Source organism: Labrus mixtus, chromosome 23, assembly GCF_963584025.1.
Source record: "Labrus mixtus chromosome 23, fLabMix1.1, whole genome shotgun sequence".
Classification (NCBI taxonomy): domain Eukaryota; kingdom Metazoa; phylum Chordata; class Actinopteri; order Labriformes; family Labridae; genus Labrus; species Labrus mixtus.
Window position 1 is genome coordinate 15,306,017 of NC_083634.1, and position 23,140 is coordinate 15,329,156.

Here is a 23,140-nt window from a genome sequence, read left to right on the forward strand (position 1 = left end):
GGCCTATTCAGAGTACATGAGTGCAGGAGAAGCGTTGGTGTGTTTGGCAGTCATTGGTGCAGGCAACCCAGGAATATTTATGTATGTGCTGTTTTCCAACAAGTATTCATGACGGCACGTTGATGTAATTAGGGGAGGAACAACAACATCAGCCAACATCTAATGGAGCCCATCCTGTGCCAACGCTCATGTGCATGTCTCGTTTGCATTTTAATAGGCCATACATACTGTGGGACGCCATGCTTGCTGATTGCATTTCATACCGATGCTTACCTGGTGTGTTGGTGCTCCTGCTTTTCTTTATTTGTAAAATAATTTAGAGACTTAAGAATGAATGTAAGATGTAAGTGAAATACACAGATTTGTATTATTTTTTGTGTGCGTGTTTTTCTAATTCTTCTCTCTCTGTCTGACTCACACAGCGTCTGCTAATGAACCGGTTCTCTGTTCCTCATGACACAGTCGGGGGGATAATGACTTTGACCACTCACTGTGCAGGTGTAAACGGTGTGCGTTCTCATTTGAAGTTGTATCTATGTCTCGGTCATGTACACATTCTGTCTCTTTGTGAGTCGTTGTGCACATTCAGTACATATGTACTCGTCTTATCTGACATACAGCCCCTTATTCGGTAGTGTAGTGATTTTTTTATTCCAGTAGGTGATGCTGTCACAAGAGCTGTTGGTGTCATGCATACTGAAGGTCATTGAGCAACGTATCACCTTGTGCTTATGTAATTGCAGCGTCTTTTTGTGAAGAAAAAAAAAGGAAAACATTTATTATTGACAATAAGCCTCGTTCATGCTGTTTATCTGTGTGAGAATAACAGGCTGATCCTCTGATGCACTAGAGGTTTTCATGTATATTAAAAACTGTGCAGTCAGCAGTAAACACTGCAAGCTAACCCAGAGTGATTCATATATATTTATTTTTTTTAAACCTCTCATTCATCTTTTCTCTCCCTCTCAAGCTGCAGTGACGCAGGGAAAACACGCTTGAGCTCCTCTTTGATTCTTTGATTCTCTTCCGGCTCTAATCTCTTATCCCTTGATTTCTGTTTGTTTTTTTCTCCCAGCTTTCCATCTCTTTGATTGCCTTTCTCTTTTTCACATGCTAGCATCCGACGTCCCGCATGAAAGCAAATGGACGTTTTGGCTTTGTATCTAAACACAGGACACTGAGGACAGTACTCACTCTTGAGTAAAAGTAGTCGACTTCAAGTGTAAACAATAACAGACATGTGGTTTCTAAACTGTCGGTCCATTATCTGTGCTCCTCTGTTGGTCAATAATTGAGTTATTATTCAGCAAGATACATAATGAAGAGTTTGTGTAATATTTGGTGCGTGATTTGTTGCTTGAATGTGTGTTGAAGACTTTATACTGCTGTCACAACCAACATGTGCATGATGGGAAAGCTGAGTGTTCCACCTCCATCACACTAAATCACCAGTCCAATCACAGGACATGAGAGCAGCCACACACACATTTATAATTATCTGCCCTTTGCTTATTCATCTACCCAGGGTACACACCGCAGGTCTCATGTCTTATGTGCACAAGGAGCAACATAGCTGAACCTGTGTGTGTTTTTGTGTGTGTGTGTGTGTGTGTGTGTGTGTGTGTGTGTGTGTGTGTGTGTGTGTGTGTGTGTGTGTGTGTGTGATTGTTTCTGGCTCCTGGTCCCTGTTGTATATTTTCCTCTGTCCACACCCTGCCACTGCAGTCCTCTCTTTTCATCCTCCCCTCCCTCCCTTCCTCTCTTGTGAATAATGAATGAGTTGTGAAAGCAGAGAGCTGTTTTCTCTCTCTGGATCACACACAAGCGCTCACACGTACTGTGGGGTCAAGCTGACCACATACGAGCGCCGACTCATGATGGGAATCCCTCTGATGTTAGTGTGTGTGTGTGTGTCTTTGTCCTGCATGTCCTTGGTTTGAATATCCTCCTTATGCACTCCTTGAGTTGTGTGTGTGAATGTGTGTGTTTTTTAAAAAGTGGATACAGTGGGATTAACATGGATTAAAATGGAACTGCTGAGTCTAAACCCTTTTTTCCCTTTATCGAAGGCTTTGTTATCAATTTTCCTTTTTTCCTCTTTTAGGCAGAAAAAAGTTGCATATGTGTAATATGGTACATGTGTTTTTCTATATCAGCAATGTATCGTGTTACTCAGTGGGTCGATGCAGGGTCGATGCAGGGTGGGCCAGGAACGCAGTTAGTATCAAGCTGTTCCTATTTTCAGATGTCTTATCTGTTTTTTTAAAAGACCTGAGGTGTTGCAGGAACCTTAGGACTCCCAGTAGGGACAGACTGCACAAATTCAATACGCCTAGAGAGAAACACTGCCCAGCTCCACTGGTCAGTTGTTATCTTGAATCAAGGAGTCTTTAAGTAAACCAGCACCCAACAAGGTTTATTTTCTTCACAATGTATCACCGTTTTCTTTGATTATGACAGACTGAGGGAGAAAAGCTGTTAAAAAGTCGCACCATCAGCCTGCTCTATGCCGCAAGCTATCTCAGCATGCTTGTTCAGCAAGGCACAATGGCTGGGAGCTATGGTTGCGTCTCAAGGAGTGTGTCTGCACCATCAGGCATTTTGTGTTTTCTAAAGTCAGACAAACAAAGCAGCTAAACACACCACTCCACTGGACTTACATAAAGGTGTGACGAGAATAAGCAGGACAGGCGTTTGATGTTTAAAACCTTTGCATGTATTGCAATGGGAAACATTCACTTTAACTGATCATCAAAATCAAAATTAAATCAATTACAGAGATAAGACATATACTTGGTGAAAATAAATATACTTGGTGATGAATTAAGCACACACAGTTGATTGTCACCTCTATCTTTTTATTACAGCCTCAAAGAGAGCATGCTGGGAGCGGCTGCAGCTACATACAGCTGACCTCTCTTCTTTTAAGTGGAGCTATTTTTGTTTATTTAGGTTTCCACACAGCAGGACATTTTTATTCTGCAGAAAACAATGTGGAAAATGGAAAGACCCACTTTAACAGAGTAATGACACTCTGTTCCAGTACAACTTTCTATAAGTACACACTAAGCAGGGCGACAGTTAACTCCTGCTGACTAACAAATTGTGTCTTCTTCCAAACCAGAACTTCCAGGCCCTGCCGAGACAGCCGCTTCAGATCATCAAGAAGCAGCACATCCAAGGTAAAGTGCTCACACTCTCAAAAACACACACATGCAGAGACACTCTTACACATCCTAGAGGATTAGATAGTGGCAACTGCCGAAGTATGAGTGTGTTTGTGTATGTGTGTGGGAGAGGAGTCTTTTCTGAGGGTGTATAAAAACTGATGAGCACGGAGCTTGTAAAGATTGTTTATGAGGATGATAAAAGTCTGCAGCAGCAAAGGGGCTGGTCAAAAGTGTTTGTTTGCTGAGTACAGTGGCCTCTGATGTATAGTTTGTTTGGGTTGTGCAGCTTCTGTTTGCTTTGAGGACAGTAATATTCAGAAGTGCATTGTAAGCCTCATACAGTGATAACATGCACTTTATTGAAGTATTGAAATACTTTACATTTTATATTCATCCTATGCAGACGCCTGTGAATACAGAGGACCAAAAATGCACACATTTCCTTTTTGATGTTGTTGCTTTGCCTCCTAATTCTTTATTTTAGAGTTTCGAATTGTAGAACGTTAGATTAAAATATATATGTATATTTTTATTACACCAGTTTAGATGCTTTAAAACCACATTGAATTATCAAATGCGAGAAAGAAATGCCTGCAGTCCTCATGCACTGTGCTTCTAACCACCCCGCAGGGTTTCGATAAGGTTCAGATGGCAGAGCGTGCATTCATTCAGTCAGACATTCCTCAGCATGGGCAGACTTTTATGTGAGAAAACTTGGGCTGTGAAACGATCCATTTTTATAATAGCGATTAAAAAATCAAATTCAGCAATTAATCGCTATAAACTGTATTAACTACGAATGCGACTCCCACCCCTACCAAACACTGCATTATTTCAAGTGATAAAAGCAGTTGTATCATGCACAGCCCTCCAAGGACTACTACTTTTATGTCTGAAGTACTGGAGCATTTTGATTGCATTTAACTGTCTTTTAGCTTGGTTCAGTTTTTAGTGAGCTCAAAAAGCCCTGTTTGTCCAAGATCAAACTTTCTGCTATTTCCAGAGCTAAAAGGTAACCTTGAGGTGCAAAACTACTTTGAGATGATCTCCTGGTACTTGATCCATTAGCATATATTCTAATGGATATCACAACTTTATGTTCCTCTGGCTTGCACTTATGTTGGTTTGATGAGACAGAAAATATGGCGGACAGTAAAGCAACAGATTGAAATCTCCATGATTCACTGGGAGCATTGTTGTCTTAAAGTATCTACCTTGTTACAGAGCCGGATGAAAACATCCAAGAAGATGAACAGCTGTACTTGGCTGATATTGTATTTGATTATTTCCCATCACTTCCATCACTTCTTCCTCACCCGTCTTCTTTCCGTCTCTTTTTTTTCAGAGGAAAATTTTAATTACCTTGTCTCGCCCTAGTTGCACACAGTCATTGTTTGATAAAAAACTGCCATACTGACACTTTGGGAAGAAGGCTGACTGTTCATTTTCGGAGACAGTTTCTTTAATGCTCCATGGCAGTTTTATTACAACAAACCTGTAAATCATGGTATAACCTGGCTAAAGAAATAAGCTCTGCATTGATCACACTTTTTAAGGTTAGTGCAGAATACTTCTTGCCTATCCTACCTCCTTTCTTTCCTGGAGATTTTAATTATCTTATATATAGACATTTATTTTCAACGCTCATCTGAAAGGCTTTTAATACTCATCTGCTCCAGAGGCAGCAGATAAGCTGCCTGACGGTGTGACGAAAAGAACAGTTCTCCATTTGCAGATGAATAAAACATCAAAACAAGTCCTTCCTTCTGTTGGCCACACCGTATCGCCCGTCAGTCACAGCCAGCGGTGCAACACCCTGCTTTATAGCTCTATTTCTGTCCCTCACTCTTTGAGTGTTTCTTTCTTTCTCTCTGTTTGAGTGATTCATAAGAGCTAACATCAGCACCTCTGCACCTCACTCACTCAGATTCCCCAGAGCCCCTTGTCATCAAATCCTCTTCTCTCTGTATCCCTGCTTCATCTCTTACATCACCCCTCCTTTCCTTCTCTCTTGCTCTTTATCAGTTTGTGTCGTGAGGTGAGAGGTGAGGCCCCATACACAAGTAATTACATTGCCAGGTTGTGTGTGTGTGTGTGTGTGTGTGTGTGTGTGTGTGTGTGTGTGTGTGTGTGTGTGTGTGTGTGTGTGTGTGTGTGTGTGTAAGAGAGCAAGGCCACATTTCAGTGTCAGCATGTTTGCGTGTGTGCTGCTGTCAGTGGATTTTCATCGTGCTGACGTGGGATGTGATGGTTCATCGTTGCCCATCAGTCCTCCTGCACTGCGGTCAGCACTTCAGTCCGACTTCTCAGAGCAGAGAGTACAGTGATAGACTGATCTGGATCGGATTCTGATTTGCCTTTGAACAGGGCGTTCAAGTTCTCAACATAGCTTCTCATTAAGTCAGATGTCGTTAGCCGCCCACTATCTCTGTCTCCCTGTGCCTCTATTTCGATCAAGCCGACAATACACCCAGGTTATTAGAAATAAATTACAAGGTATGCTGTGTGTGGTCGATAAGATTGTTTTTAAATCTGCTGTGAAATAAATCAATTTGTTACTTTATAAGATGCTCTGCTTGTTTGTAGGAATACAATCTAGTTTAAATGTGTTTTTTTTAATTATTTTTTGAGACTATCAATCATGAAAAGGTTTAGGGCTGATGATAAAACCAAAAGGTTGCCTTTATTGAATCCTGTAAATATTTATTTGATTAACAATTAATGTATCCAAAAGGATATAACACTTTTATTACCGATGGGTTTTTTTTTCCACTTTGTTAATCTTTTTTTTAATTTTTTAAATGAGTTATTTTTGCTCTATAAGCAGGTACTAAAATTTCAGCTACAGGAATACTGTGTAGTAAATAGTGAGAAATATTTTGCAGAGGTGTACCTCAGGGCTCTATGTTTGGTCCCCACAGGAAAGGAGGAGGAGGTGGTGACTGTTCATCCTCGGGCAATGTTCATTCCTCAGGACGGGTGGACTTTTCTCTCTGCAGGTAGGACAATAAGTAATGTTATATCAGAATGTTTTGGGTCTTTTAAAAAGCACTTTTTTGAAAACGTCAACCTCATAAGGGTTTACGTTTTGTCACAAATTAGCTTCAGTCTTGATTCAGTTGATTCAGCTGCTCATGCATGTTATTGCATTTACTGCTGACCCAACCATTTACTAAATGTGAGGGAGCAGAAAATGAATTTACAGCAACATTACTTCAGTTTTTATGGTTCAGCCGTTTGGATAAAATGGCAGTCCTTGTGAAAATTGATACAGCTTACTCATCAAAGATTTATGTAGTTTGTAATCAAAGTCAGACCTAAAGCTGACCCAACCGAGCCCAGCTGGCATTATACAATAACTTAAGGGTGTAGCTCTGGTCCATGCCGTGCAGACCGGGCAGAGCTGGAACGCTGTCAGGCTGGGAGGGCTTTGTGGAGGGGACGCTCCGTGTCTGCTGGACCTGACAGTGTGACACGCACTTACATAAGCAGGCAGAATGAAGCCGGGTTAGCAGGAGGACAGTAGCAGGATTCATAATCGCACACACCCACACCAACACACACGCACACATGTGCTCAGGCCAGGTTGCCATGGAAACAACCCCTTGTAGGGACCCCTCGCCAAGTCACCCCCTTCATGTCCTGCAATGTCCTTCCCAAACTGGAACAACAGCTGTGCGTGTATGAGCGTTTCAACTACTATCACTTTGCACAGTGTCCTCAGAAAAAGTTCAACTCAGGGGCACGTCAAAAGGTATTATGTGTCAAAATGGTTCCTGTCTTTAAAAGCGTTGTGTGTTTGTGTATGTTTAGGGGGGTATGATGCAGTTATTGTCTTCATTGTGAGTTTATCGCTCCCACCCTCCAGTATAATCAAAATCATGGCGTAATAAAAAAAGAGAAACAGAAGAAAACAAACTGTTCTTTACAGTACATTTAAAACACGCTGCATGTCCTCAAGTAACCTGTGAGTGTCTAACGCTTGTGTGTGTTTATATTTGCAATTGTCAACTCAGTTATTTTTCTGTTTGGAGATGTCTGCTGGGTGTGTGTGGGCTGGAGCTGACAGAGAAAAAGAGAGCCTAGCCAAACTAAGAACAAAGACAGGCCCTCATCCTAATTCCCTCATCAGCCTGTTAGTTTAAAGTCAGCCTTTCTACTTTGTTATTTCTCCAAACTAGTTTAGTTCGGCCGAACACATACAGTTGTTGTGTACTGTACAACACATACACATCAATATATGTTGTGTTAGTAGTAAGCAAGATCTTAATGCAGAATAATGTGTTGGTATCTACTACTGTACAAAAGTGCTACTTGACAAAATCACTTACTGTAGAGCTTAACGCGTCCATCTAACAGGATGAAGCTGTTACCTAACAGTGAGGGTAACAAAAATGTTGCATATCAGGCGTTGTCATGAAAGAGGTCATTTGGCAGATTTATGGATCGTATGTTATATAGCCACGTCAAGGTGGGATATTTACACTTATGTAACATCTCGCCTTCAACGTGAATGCCACAGAGGCTTAATAGTTGAACCAAGTCGTCCCACCGTGTTGGCTTTGGAGCTAGTAACAGAGGTGTTACAGGGTGAGATGGGATCAAGGTACAACATCAGAGCTGGCAGAACACCGCTGTGTGTGTGTGTGTGTGTGTGTGACTGAGAGAGTGTGTTTGTGAAGCTCCTGCTGCTTATTTACACGTCGTGCATCTTGTGCTTCCTCAGTGCTGTGACACAATGTAAATTCACACACTGGGGCACCACTATTATGTTGTTGAAGAATCAATATAAGAAGAACAAAGGTTAAATGATGGCGGGGCTTCGTTACAGTGCTTCTGCAAAATTGCAATCAAGAAAGGGGCTCAAGAATGGATCCGTCATTCATCAGAAGGGCTTTCCTTTACATTGAGCTTTAATCTAGACACAAATTTCAATGTTGGACATTATCTCAACAATATCTCAAGAGATAGACCTGCAGGATCTTAACTGAACTGACTGGAGTTATCCTGGCATTAATTGTAGGATTTATTTGTCATTTTGGGCCTGTCCCTCCTCCTCCTGGGTTTATAGGTATGAAGTCAACATGGTCTGTATGCTGTTCAGTTCAGTCTTCCTTGACGCCTCTTTAGACCGGCCACAATCCCCAGAGGACACTTAATGTTCTCAATATGCAGCTTTTAGTCGAGCTCTAACGCTTTTATCCATAACCTTCATACTCCACTCTGCACTGCAAAGCATCACTGAAGGCTGTTCAGGGTGCTGTGGGTGGTGGCATTAAAAATGTATGAGGCGCGGCTTAGTCCCCTAAATTTGTTCGTATGCTGTCCCAAGAACTACAGGAAAAAAGTGACAACTTCTCTATTCTGTTTCATTTCAGCAGTCTCGAGTAAAACACGACCCTGTTCTGTCTGGAAAATGAAGAGGGCCATGACATTTGGAGTTAGAAAGTCATTTTCTGCTCTTTTAGATTTAATCACTTCAGTGCATAGAGAATTTGCAAACGTTTTATTACAGCTATGACTAATGAAGGTTTTCATTAGAGATGAATAATTATTCCATACAAAATTACAGATATAATCAGAATCTGACAGAGACCAACATAATTTTGTTTATGCACAATGTTTTATTCAAAGTAATATTTTCAGCTATTTTAAGCTCCTGCAAGAAATGTAATGATTGTGGACAAAGCAGACTTTGCTGATCATGTCCTGTACATGTGTAAGTGGTGTTTTTTTTCCACAAAAGAATTAACCTGGCTTCTATTAACTGCCAAACATTTTATCCATCAGGAGTCTTTGCCGGGGTAAATGTAAAAAAAAGGCTGCTTCAGCATCACACACTGATGTTCTTTGTCTGGCAGCTAGAGATGGGTATTGTAGGATTTTATCGTTACGAGCAAAAATGGAGACATGACTTGAAAGATGTCTAAATGTATGTGTATGTAAATTATTCAAAACAGGCGGTTGCTTCTCAAATGTACAGGAAAAGCGAGTCCTGATTTGTTAATTTAAACTATTTTGTTAGATTCAACAACAGAAAAAAAGGAAGACGACTGTATGACATCACTAGTGGGCTAATTAGCCGACAGCCGGCGCTTATGGAAAGCCCTGCATTAAATAAAAGGGACTGTTAACGTTGATACTTACTGTATGGGAGAACCGTTTGTCCATGAGCATCGGTACTTTGGGTACTGACCAATCACGTTTACTGGTACCAAAAATTAAAACGGTTCTCCATACTCATTCACTGTGGAAGCTACCCCGCGGCAGCAGTTTTAGACTTTAGAAAAAAGAACAAATGAGGTCATCAGCCTTCTCACTCATGGTCTTGTTTGCTCTCAAAGGTCTAAACGAGGCATCAATATTCATGACAGTCTGTTTCATAAGCAGCTAAAAAATCTTGCTTTGAAAGAAATGAATATTCCCTTAATGAGAAGTTCAAAAAGATCTGACCAGGTCTAGCATCTACATAAATCTTTGGCTTTACAGTTTGTGTGGGTCATAAATAGAACTGAACTGAGAGATAGCAAAGAGATAGCTTACTGTACGTCACAGTTATTTCTGTATGGATCAATACAAGGATCTTTATTGTGGCACTTTTTCTGCACCGATAATCTCGATCAGAAGAACACCTTGAGGAACACACACACATTTTTACCCACAATTAGACATGTGCATGCATAGTCTCATAAATGTACTTCATTTTCTTTGGAGATCCGCCTCAGTATTCTTCCTTTCTATTTCTGTCCTGCACACATACATGAATTTAAACACTCTCTTGCTCTATCTCTCTCTCTCTCACACACAAATCCTGGTCAGCAATATGTTTCTAAAGCTGCCGGCCATGCTGGGAGGAAATGTGATCTGGCTCATAAAACATGGATGGGATGATATCTTTAGAAACTGCCTTCCTCACCTCATCACAAGCACAAGCAGACGTCTCTGTTCCTCCAACTGGTCACCCAACCATTACCCCTCCTCCTCTCCCTCCTTTTCTCGCTGCCCCTTTTATCATCTTTACTAAAATCGTTAAACTGTAAATGTTGTTTGCTTTAAGCTGCTGGAGTATTCTCCCCTTTCACTTTGTCTTGATGACACGGTCAAAAATCTGTGTTACATAACATTTGATCTAAGTTTTTATAAATGTTACTATTCCTAATTTGTCTTTGCACGATATTTTCCCCTCGCAATCCCATGCAGCTATCCCACGTAATTCTCCTTTTCCCATTCTAGTAGAAACGTATTACAGCTGGTTGCTTCATCCAGGCTGAGAGAAAATCCCTCAATTTCCTGCATCCGTATGAATCATTTGCCCTGCCTTTAGAAGGGTTTAATTCGGCTTTTAAGCAGCCGAACAGAGGAGAAAATGTGTCGGGGTGAAATGCACTTTGTGGATATAAGTGTGTGTCTGTGTTATGTTGTGTGAACTTGTGTGTGTGTGTGTGTGTGTGTATACCTGCGACTACATCTTGAGAGATGTTTCATTTAAGATCCGACAACTGAGCTGTCAGTGCAGGACCTGTCACTGTCACCTTCCACAAAGATCTGTGTGTGTGTGTGTGTGTGTGTGTGTGTGTGTGTGTGTGTGTGTGTGTGTGTGTGTGTGTGTGTGTGTGTGTGTGTGTGTGTGTGTTTACAAAGTCCATTATCAGTGAACTCAGGTATATTATAGCATGTTTTGAAGGAACAGCTATCTCTCTGTCAGTAAGTGTGCCTCATTTATTCCTCCTGGTTATCTCTTAGCGTACATAAGTGCCCCGAGGCCAATTTCTTAGACGATTTGCTCTCAGACGCCTTTAAAGACAAGTTGTTAATGTGTCTGTCCTGAAACGTTGTCCATCCTGCAGTCATCCGTTCCTGTCATATATTCGATTTCACATTTACTGCTTCAAATCTTTTAACAACGAATAATCCGTTTTTGGCCAAGAAAACAATTGACTGATATGAGAAAACTTTGCAAAGTCATTGAGCTTTATTGCTTATTATGAAAGCTTCACTGACACACATGAAAAATGGTTAAAACACCTGTTCTTTATGATTACTTTTGTTGTAGTTCTTCTTCATTTATTAATTGAAGTAATAATACAACTTTTAGTGAATTGTTTTTTTTAGTTGCATCCAGTATTTATTGATATATCAGTTTATTTGTAAGCGCCAATACATGGAGGCATTGCTACAGTACATGTAATGTGCAACAGATGCGATGTATCTAGGACTTCTAGCCAGGGCTAATTTGCAGTCCTTGTCCCTGATTTGGCTTTTAGGAAATAACACACATGATACAACAACACTGTGAAAGAGACAGCAGACATAGATAGACAATGACACAGATGCATAAAAACAAACAGTAAAGCAGACATAAACAGGCAGATTGATGAGAGTAAGAATCAAGAACAATAACTGAAATTACAACTATGAACAAACAAAAAGAAAAGAGAAGTAATGCTGTGCTACAAAATGCTACATTAACACTCACACAATCCTCAGTTCTCTAGAAAGACTCATATTAGGGTTTTAAAGCAGCATTTATGTGACTCACTGTAACCTGATTTTCTTTAATAACCAAGATTTACATGGATTTATTTCACCGCAGCGTTTGCTTACGGCTGGAAAAATTGGATCACAATCTTGGCATTTTAAACATCAGTCAGAACATTTTGTTGGATTGCATAAAAGCTGTCAAAGTATTTCCTGATGTAAGATCTGTTGAGCTCACATCTAAGCACATGTCCAAACCCTATTGGATACATTTAGTCATGTTCTTTGTTAACTTTTTTTATTCAAGATAATGAGATCAAGGTATGTAGGACATTCTCTCAACTTGTTGTTGAATGCAATAAAATTCTACATCCACTTATGATCATGATATTTGATCCTGATGTTGGAAATTACACTTTGAACCAGCACTGTGGTTGGACAGAGTTGGAGAATAAGTTAGTAAGATATAAATAAATAGTTTATTTTTATGCATTTTTGAGCTGCTGTATGTTTGATTCTCTGACTGCTGTGGACAATCATCAGGTTTTCAGTCCAGCTCAGGGAGTTAGAAAGCGAGTTAACATCAAAAGCGATCATTAAGCTTTGAGGTGACTGACTGAAAAAGAAGCCGTTTCTTTCAAGACCCATCATTTGGCAGTGCCGTCTGCAGTAACACGGGGAGAATCATGTAGGAGGAAGAGACATCCATTTCTCCTCAGACAGTGACCTTTGCTTTTACACCGGGAGCTGTTGCTCTCTGCTCTCTTCACCTTTTTGTGCACTTACAACCTAAAGGAACTTTTCATATTCATTTTTCTCACTCCAACATCCATGACGGGGCCCAATATATGGAACACATTTCACTATAATGCACCCCAGTAAACCACCACCACCATGACCTCACTTACTGTATATCCATAAAGTTCAGTTATCACCTTTGTTACCATGTCAGGATCGTACAGGTGGTCATAATGTTACGGCTTGTTTGGTGTATATATTTATTGTTACATTGTGACAGTTTAGTTTAGTTTAGTTTATTTGCACATTATTTGAAAGAAGAGTCAAACAGAAAACTAAAACAAATAAAAAATAAAACACATGTGCAGGTGAGGAAGAAACCCATTAGGGCTTATCTCAAAACCTCACCTTAAGAGATTAAACAAACTTAAAATAAAATACAGTAAAAATAACAAAGTAAGAATATTTACTATCACAAATAAAATTTGCTCAATTGAAAATTACAAACAAACTTTGACTAGTCCACTCTTCTGTGATTTCACAGACAGAGCGATAGATTGATTATATTATCCCAAATGGGATATTGATGTTTTCAGATTGGTTTAACTGGGAGTCAACTGGTAACATATAACATACCAGTTTGTTGTATGTGTGTGTTAGATTTCTGCCAGGTGGAGCTGCGTCTGCTGGCTCACCTCTCCTGTGACCCTGAGCTGCTCCGCGTTTTCACCAACCCCCGGGCTGACGTCTTTGCCATGCTGGCCTCTCAGTGGTATGTCTTACAGGAACACACACACACACACACACACACACACACACACACACACAGACACAGGTTCTCCCCTGATCTCCGCCAAGGTGAGTGTGGATCAGTGCTTTATAAGTAAGTCCTTGGATCCCGGAGCACAGCGGGAGTGCTGTTTCAGCGGGAGACCAAAAGGTCAAGGAATGCATCAGAAAGTGACAGAGCCTCGGGGACAACGGAGCATTCACAATAATCGCATAAAATCAACCGGAGAGAAGCTCGTAGAATCAGCTGTTCATGGCGTGCTCCTCTCTCTGAGTGATATTCTGTCAGTCTGCCAGTCTGCTCTGCTTCAGCACTTTGGACAGCGACACATTTACACACACTCATTTGGCCATTTTCTTAGTAAAATATTCATAGATCATCGCAGCATAAATTCCCACATGTACAACACAAAAATGATTATCAAAAACCATTTAGACGCCAAAAGCTTTAAACCACTTGCATACACCTACATACGTGGAGCATACAATCCCACGCTTATTGGCCCGATGCATTTATAATCAGCATCACACTCGTCAATCTTACCATTAATGATCAACACTAGACAGACACCTGTTTGTTTGGCCAAAACAGCCCACAAAGCGGCCATCAATCCCTTGGCCTTGACCAAATTACAGACAGTAACATCAACTTAGCTCCCCTGATGCACACAAAACTATTTAAAAAAAGAAGATTTAGAAATGCATATGAGCAGGAAAACAAGAGATTCCTCAGTAATTTAGATATAAAATAAAATAATTACAGAAAAGATAACATTAAATATTACACAAATTTATTTAGAGATTTTAGTGGCAGAGGAGGAGGTGCTGGATCTAATCAAATAGGTGCCGGTCCTGGTCTCTGAGGTAGCGACAGGAATTTTTTTTTACAAATGTTTAGACAAAAGAATCCACCGTTCATGACAGCCCCTTAAAATACCCTTTATCTCTGTCAATAAACGATTGGGAAATGATTTTTTTTTTGTACTTTTCTAACCAAACGTCAGTCATTAAGGCAGAGTAACACTGAAATATTTCACAACCTCCATGGGCAGGACACCACTGGCCTGTTGAATGCAATGTGTCGCTGTTAGACTATTCTTGTGTTGTAATGTTTTATCTCCGTCTTTCTTACTCCAAAAGAGTGTTAACGCTTACTTATAGATGTGTGTAGTGGTTTCAGTTATTGTGTGTATCTGTGTGTATTTGTTCAACCTTTACTCCTGTAATTCATCTCAGTGCAGGCTGCGGCAGAGGGCAGTCAGTTAAACAGATTACCTGGTCCCACAGACCATGTTAACAGCTCCACAGAGGCTCTACATTGCGTGTGTCTCTTTCACCTTTAAACAAATTAACTTGCGTCACAGCAGCTCTGCTGGGGTTAATACAAATTACTCTTTTTCTCTTCCTCTTTTTGAACCCTTGGATTCTTTCTTTTTAAAGTCTTCTGTTTCTTTCCTTTGAGCTTTTTTTTTTCCTGAGGATTTGTTCAAGTGGTGTTGGTCTTTTTTTTCTTGCCCTCTCTGTCCTTCCTCTGACAGTTCTCTCTCCCTTCTTATACCCATTCTACCTTTTTTTTCCATCACGCTTTTCCATTTTAATTTCACACTTTCTTCCTCCCACAATGTTCCAGACTTATTTTTTCTTTGCCTGTGTAGCTACGAAGTTGATTCCTTTTAACTTGGAGTATTACTCAGATTTTCTAAGTCTCGTTTTAATATACTTATAAGTTTGATTTTCTTTAAGCTGGTGTCAAGAATTAACAATCAACAGCAAGAAGGATTATATCTGGAAGGTAGAAGCTTTTCTTAGATCCAGAATGTGACGTAAAACAGGAGGCAGTGGATTGATGCCTGTCCAGCAGGGGGCAATAAAAACCCAGTGTGCATTTTATCCTTAGCCAGAGACAAAGTGGGAAGGTTGACCTCTGGGTCAACCACTGGAGGTTAGAAGTTACCTACCAACAAGTACCAGAACTCATCAGCAAAATATTTGTCAGTGTGTTTCTAAGAGAGAAAGTCAACAGCAAAGAGGAATTTGAAGCATAATTACCATACTTCAAATTCCAGAGTCATTATCACAAGGCTACAGACACCAAGATGTTTGACCTCATAAAACTCTGGAGTCTTTGAACACTGACCAGCAGTGGCAGCTCATCGTCAGCCCCCTCCAGAAATGCCATGTTGCAGACTCGTCACCCCACCCAGCCTGATCCCCTGTACCACTGCTGTCTACAAGTCAAGTTACATAACTGTCTGTCTGTCTAGCCCTGCCTCTCTCCCCTTGTCTCTGCACTTTACTTAAGCACCGCTATCCTTCTGCACTTCATGTGACCTCCAGTCTGGCATTATTTCTTCCTTTTTTGATCTTTCATGTCCTAAAGCATTTCTTCTGCTGTCTTTTCTTTCTTCTCATTTTCCTGTCCATTTATTTGTCTGTACTTCTACTTCCTCTTTGCTCCACCAAACCACATCTCAAGTCTTTTCTTCTTCCACTACATCAATCACTATAGTATGATTTATAAGTTAGTAAAAAATAATCCAACTTTTGTCATGGTTGTGTCAATATAAAACCTTAACCTTCACCTGTTATGTTTATAGAGACAACAAGACTATGCAAGTAGTAGAGATAAGAGTCATTAGTGATTGAAACTGTAAAAAATAAGTACTTTATTATATGCAATTTGAGCAGAATTCAACTTTAATTATTTCAAGAATTCAGAGAGAACAATTAAACTTTAATTATTAAAAAAATTATACAGTACAATCTGCTGAAAATTCTCCGGCCGGGGACATCAGGAGCAAGAATCCATTGAAAGTTTCTTGTCACCTTTCACAGATTTTCTTTTTTAATTAATCAAAATGTCTAAAATATCAGTGTCTCTATGCAATTTGAGCAGAATTTAACTTTAATTATTTCAAAAATTATACTGTAAAATCAAAATGTCTTAAATATCTGTGTCTCTATAATTACACTTTAGACAACTCCTTAATTTTCCCTTGGACCTAACTTCTCCAAATTTAATTGCAACCTCTGATAAATACTGTGTGTGTGTTTGTTTTCATTTATCATCGCTATGCCCCTCTCAGCCTGTTTATGTCTGCTTGTCTCTCAGGAAGGGGGTGAGAGAGGGTGAGGTGACTTCTGAGGACCGGGAACATGCCAAACGTATCGTCTACTCTGTCGTGTACGGGGCAGGTGAGTTCAAATACACACACACACACACACACACACACACACACACACACACACACACACACACACACACACCAGTGGAGATAATGAAGCTACAAAGATTCATTGACCTGTTTGTTCGTTTGTCGTTTAGCAATTGGATACGACTTTAAAAGTTGATTGTGTTAATGTTTTAATAATGAAATAAAATACCAAAGTCAGAAAGAAGTGGGGGGGGGGGGGGGGGGCAGTACCTTAAAAATGGGATTATTTCTCTCAGGAATTTAGTTCATGTAAACTCCAAAATGCCCTCAGATTCTTAGCGGGAGATCACTGTTTTCTGAGTTTACTTTCATCTTTTGGATCACATACCGGGGCGGAGGGGCAGGAGGAGATAAAAATAGAGGGAGTGGGAAAGATAAATGTTAATAACACTCCTGTGGCCCATAAAGAGACTTGTCTGTGTCACTTGTGACCCATTTTTGTATCGCACACACATTAACATTGAACATACACAGGCACTCACACATGCACACTCAGGACACCTGTGTGTGTGTGTGTGTGTGTGTGTGTGTGTGTGTGTGTGTGTGTGTGTGTGTGTGTGAGTGGACATGTTGTAGATATCTGGGCCAACCAATCATAAGCTCTGTATTAATGTGTGTATACAGACCTGAAAACGTGAGCATGTTTACGTTTGCATTGTGCGTTCACCTGTGTGATAGAGGCGTGTTTCGTTTTACAGGCCGCTTACACTCTTCATCAGGCTTTATTGCCTCTGGTCAATTTAAATGCTTTTGTAGAGCTACATTATTTTCCATAGGCTCACGTCATGCACAGCGCCACCTTCTGCTTCACTGACAACATCCTGACTTCTAGTTTCACTGTTTCATCTTCACACCCCTGTAGCCTGGTTTAATTACAGTGTTGACGACTTCAGAGCCTGCTGTCAAAGCTACTCTCTCACCACTCTACATCGTCTGCTCCAAACACAGTTACTCACACATTATTAATTACACAGAACTGACTGCATGGCTTCTGCTCTAAATGAAGGGCTCGTTATTTTCATATTTCACAAAACACAGAATTGATCACTATAAATAACATCATGTCTTTTAGCAAATGTAAAAGACAAAGAGTTTCCACAATGTTTCCCTTGGATTCAGTTCATTTAGATATAGATTATTTGAATTAAACAAAAAAAATTATTTGATCTGAAGTCTGTGGCCTCAAGCTAAAATACAATAAGAACTCAATCTAAAGGGGGGCGCAGGTAGCCCAGTGGTTAGTTCGCCCCCATGTACAGAGGCTGTAGTTCTCAAAGCGGACGGCCTGGGTTTGAATCTGACCTGTGGCTCCTTTCCCGCATGTCATCCCCCACTCTCTCTCTCTCTCTCTCTCTCTCTCTTCCCAATTTCTGACCCTGTCCCCTGTCCTATCTCTACATAAAGACATAAAAAGCCAGAATTAACTTTGAAATAAAGAAATCTAAAGAATAATTATCTACAGGCAGTTATTAGCAGATCACAGACATGGGCAGCAACAAACAGGTGATAAAGGTTCAACAAATCAAAACACAAACAAACACAGTTAGGATAGACATTTAGGTAAATATAGTTATAGAACAATAACAGAAAGCTTTGCTATAAAAACATGTATAAAAAACATTTTAACTTGTCTGCTACATTTTGAAAAACATATTCTGAGGCTTACTCACACGTGGACGCATGATTTGAGAAAGCATGAATTCTTGCACAAAATGTTTGGATGCAGATTATATAACTGATTGTATAATGGGATTATTTGTGGTTAACTGATTTGACATGAGGGAGCCACATTTAAGGACGGGGAAAAGCAACATGTGGCTACAGTAAGTCACACGCGTATTGATAAGCAAATCATTTCAGCAAAAGTAACAAGATGGTACAAAAAACTCTTAAGATTAATAAAGACATGATTTTATATAGTGGACAATGTCCCATCTGTTAAGGTGGAGGAGGCGGAGCTTATGAGCTTTACTGCAGCCACTCAGCGGGGGGAGTTCGATATTTTGGCTTCACTTTTGGGCAGTTTTACCATCCATTGTTTTGCTCTTCATCTTTAAATTGAAATGAAAGTGACTCCCCCCTTTTGAAAAACTACATCAACAAAATGACAATGACTTAACTGAGCCATCCTATAAACTCACATTATCTTAGAGTAGGCTGTTTATCTTAATCAGCAATATCATTACCAGCTGTTATTTCCGCCCGGGTCGTACTGAAAACACAAAATTATAAACCTTCTTGGTCATATTGTCCCCTCAGGTGTTCCACTATATTCTTAGAGTTTGGCATTCATTGTATCACTTTTATCAGAAAAATAAGCTTCACTTGATGAGGCTGGCATAAACCTTGAGTAGAGGAGGACAAAAGACTAAAAGTCATGGAGATTTACTGTCCTTTTATTTTTCTAAGGTAAAAAGAAAACTCTTTTTATATAACATGCTGCTCCAGTGGATTTGTTACTCTATGTTCTTTGACCCGAACACAACATATATTATTAAAACAGGACATTCACTGTTCTCCCTCCACAGAACATCACGATAAAAGAAGAAATTGTGTTATACCAATCAGCAGTGAACCTAAAGCGCATGGTTTGCATCAGATTCTGCAGGGAACAGGGCCAGTAGCAATCTGCCACTGTGGATTCAGTATGTTTAGAGTGCATTCAAGAGGTCAACCAAATCTGACGCTCTCAGGCTCATCATGGAGCGCTCTGCGGTATTTTAACTCTAGAAGGAGTCATACAGCTCAGCGGGAGAGAAAACAAGCATTAGCACACAAACAACCACAAACGCACACTGATGAATGAGTCAGTTCTTGGGAAGTCAATTAACAGTAATAGCGAAATGTGTAAAAGCTATTCATTTGAGACTTGTAGGGCGGCACAGGATGCAGTTTAAAAAGCAGAAAGCCGGGGCTAAAAATACAGAGATGTAAAATACAGCGGAAGAGCTGAGGCAGATGTAGCAAATGTAGGCTAAAGGCAAGGAAGAAGAAGAAGAAGAACGGGGGAGGTGTCGGAGGAGAGAGTAATGTAGGGGAAAGGGGAAGAGCGGAGAGGCGGGTTGGGTGAGAAAAGCAAGGGGGAGGGGGGGATGAGGAAGAGTATGGAAGGAGCTCCTGATCATCATGGACAGACAGCTCTCAGTGGACGGATGCGTTGCCATGGATGCCAAATACTGAAAGGAAGCTCTCCTGCAAGACATTAATCAGGGCAGGGAGGAGGGGAAAAGTGCTGTGTGCTGTGGACTCCTGCACACAATCATACATAGAACATACATTCACAGACAGAGAAAATACATTTTCAGGGTTCCCACTCTTCCTGGAAAACAGTTGACAAATTTTCCAGTTCTGGAAAACACCTGGAAAATGAGAGAAAAAGTAAAATGTCCTGGAAAATCACGTGTTGTCCTGGAAAATTATTCTAACACTCTCCGCCACACGTTAATAAAAGTAGCTGTTTGTTACATAATACACAACGCAGATTAAGTCGAATTCTATAGATAATGTCATGGCTCTGCCTCCCCATCGTGTCAAAAGCTAATATTTATTTACAATTTAGTTGAGAGGATGGAGGTAGAATTGTGTTTTCTCGTTGGTTTGAGGTCAGCACATTAACAGTAGTTAGTTAACGTTATTAATGACATGTGAGCTTGCACTGAATCTCTCTGTCTACTCGGTCTTTCTTGCGAGCTGCTGTCTCACTTCCAGGGCTGTGTTCTGCTATGACTTTGTGCCTGACAAAAGTGATAGTGAAATACAATTATTTAATACGTTTGATAAATGCCAATTGGCTATGTTTATAAACTGCAGCTTGGAAAAGATAACCGCGTCATGTGTGGAAAAAAATGTGTTCATATGCACAATGAAAGATGTATGAGTCAAACACGGGCCGAATACTGGCTAATGGGATCTTTTACTTTGCTAGCATTGTCTCTTTAAATGCAATACTGTGTTCTTAAGGGTACAAAATGGACCATAACATGATATTAAATGTTTAACCTTTGTAGCGGTAGCTCACAGTGGGTGTGATTAGCCTTGTTAAAGACTTCACTTAATATTGTTATGGCACGATCACGGACTGTCAAACCAGCTAGATCATTGTCAGGAAAAGTGAAAAGTCCTGGAATATGATCTCTGGAAAAGAGTGGGAACCCTGATTTTTCACATTAGGGTAAACAGATTTTGTCAACTTTAGACTTAAAAGAGCTTAAAAAAAACTTAAACTAGCTAATCAGCAGTCTTTTTGAGTTGATTTTTAAGTTGGAATATAAATCATGTTTTATTTTAGGGAACAGAATAAAAACTGGTGAGACAAAAAATTGGACAGCGGTCCAGAAGAGAAGAAGAAGGCCAGGGAGTGTCAGTAGGAGTAGGTTAAAGGTCATTTAAGTGACCTCATTCAGCAGGAATGTGGGGCTTCATACACTCATACACTTGACACATTCAGAGTGAGTGGACTACACACTAACTTCATGGTAACTTCAGTCACATCGCTGAAGGGCACTTTGTTCCTGACATATTTCAGTGACAGACGTGTCAACTCGGATGAATTCAAACATCCTACACTCTGTCTGACTAGGGCTGACTTTCCAGAAATGAAGCACATAATGATTACATAAAAAAAATCTATTTTACTTTTTTACAAATGCTTATTAATTGGATTGACATTTCTGCCAAAAACAAAACTGTTGATTTCAATACTCTTGGGCATTTGTTCACAAACTTTTTTCACGCTAAGGGACACATAACTTAAACAAAAAGAACCTTAATTTATTACAGACAATGTATGAAACCCATGACCAAAAGAAGTAATTTAAATGTCATTGGGGCATTTTTAACATCTTGTAGTGAAAATAAAATGCTTGGACCCCACTTTGAGATCCACTGCCCTGTGATGATGTTCGTGTTTGGGAAATAGAGTTAAAACTGTTATCACTTTATTGCCTTTTTGCCATGTTAACAGTTTTTAAGACTTAAAAATAATCTGCTTGGGATAATAATTAGTTTCTGATGATATTTTTACAACACATGTTGAATAATGTCCTCCCTGAGTTAAACCTGTTTGTTCCAACTGAGCAAAATCAAATAAATTCCCGTTTAACCAAAAGGGGCAGAGGGAAGAATTCCCCCTTCAGCAGATAAAATGTCAGAAAAACACCTTGTTTATCTCCGCACGTGCACCTTTTTGCACATTGAAGGTCGAACATACAGAAAAACATCATCATTAAGTGAAGGGAGACTTGTTTTTGTGTCTGTTGTATTGTGGTGGTGATTTCTTTTTTTTTTAAATCTTCGCAGACACCACTGTCCCCCAGCTAACCCTCCGTCCACCTCTTTGGCCGTTTGGCATGACATTACTCATCACCAACAACACTTCAACACACACCCTTATAGCTGGAACCACAAAACACACAAAGAGCGACACATCAGCTGTGGCGCCCATTACCTCACCCTCTACACCTCCATCGATCTCTTCCTAACCTTAAAGCCCACTCCTGCTACACACTGTACACCTTACACTTCCTTTGAAAGCACATACGCATACACACATTTAAGCTCTGTGCTCTTAGCTTCATCTTCATTTTACACACACACACACACACACACACACACACACACTTACCTTGCAGTCTTCCCCTGGTCGTTGCCCACCTTTCCTTTTATCTTGTCCTCTTCTATCTTTCACCCTTCACTTGGCTCTGCTTCTTTTTTTTTTCCTTAATTTCTTTTCCCCTCCGGTCCGGTCTGTCCTCTGTTCACTCTCCTCTTTTCTCTGTTGCCCTCGCCTCTCCCATCACTTTTCAAACACTTCAATCCATCATGATAAATGTTGTTTCGCCCCATTAAAATTCACTGCTTGTTCATTAGTCTCTCAAGGTTTTCGACAGTTTAGACGTCAACTATTTAGATCTTCACAGAACTTTGACATTGAATGGATAGTCCGACATTCAGGCTTCAATTTCAAGACTTAGTTATAAGATGAATACCTCTCGTCTTCTGTACAGTTGATGTGCAGCCACATCTGTAAGCAAGCTAGATAACCTTAGCACAAGGACAAGGAGGAAAGCTAGACTGACAACCACCTTGAGCACTTCTTAAGATCACTAATTAACAATCTGTATCGCATTTGTTAAATCCAAAATACAGAAAACAAACTGAGGCATAATAACGGCACTTACAGCCATATTAGGGGGTGTTCAGTCTGGAATAATTTCTACAATTCATTTAGCAGACGCTTTTATCCAAAGCAACGTACATCAGAGAGTAAGTACAACACTAATCCATTCATACACTGCCACGAAGCAGTAGGAGCAATGCAGGGTTAAGTGTCATGTTGCTCAGCTGGGGATTGAACCCTTGACCTTCCGGTTGAGAGGTGACGACTCTACCAACTGAGCCACAGCCGCCCGAACAGAGAGTAGAATTGTCGAATTGTAGAATTGTTCAGTCTGGAATAATTTGTAGAAGAGACAGTAACTCCCTCTGGAAGTCTTCCCGGCATGTCAAGCAGGGAGGAGACTCAGGGGTAGACCCAAAGCTTGCTGTGCCTAGAAGCACCTTGGAATCCCCCCCCCACCCCCAAAGGAGCTGGAAAAAATTGCTGTGGAGACGTCTGGGGCAACTTGCTTAACCTACAGCTAACACGACCCGGCCCCAGATAAGCGTGAAGATAATGAATAAACAGTAACTAGACTCTACCTCCCAGCTAAAAGAATTTACGTGTTTCCCAACATATCAAAACCATACCAT

At 40.3% G+C, this 23,140-nt stretch overlaps 1 protein-coding gene across 1 annotated transcript in view; it reads left to right on the plus strand.

The window, feature by feature from the left end:
* The window catches only part of poln (polymerase (DNA directed) nu), a 53,758-nt gene that overhangs the window by 21,119 nt on the left and 9,499 nt on the right, over positions 1-23,140 (plus strand). Inside the window, exons 15-18 of the mRNA XM_061032009.1 lie at positions 3,125-3,182; positions 6,092-6,169; positions 13,047-13,158; positions 16,288-16,370. Of these exons, the coding sequence (XP_060887992.1) occupies positions 3,125-3,182; positions 6,092-6,169; positions 13,047-13,158; positions 16,288-16,370 (331 nt within the window). The remainder of the gene's footprint in view (positions 1-3,124; positions 3,183-6,091; positions 6,170-13,046; positions 13,159-16,287; positions 16,371-23,140) is intronic.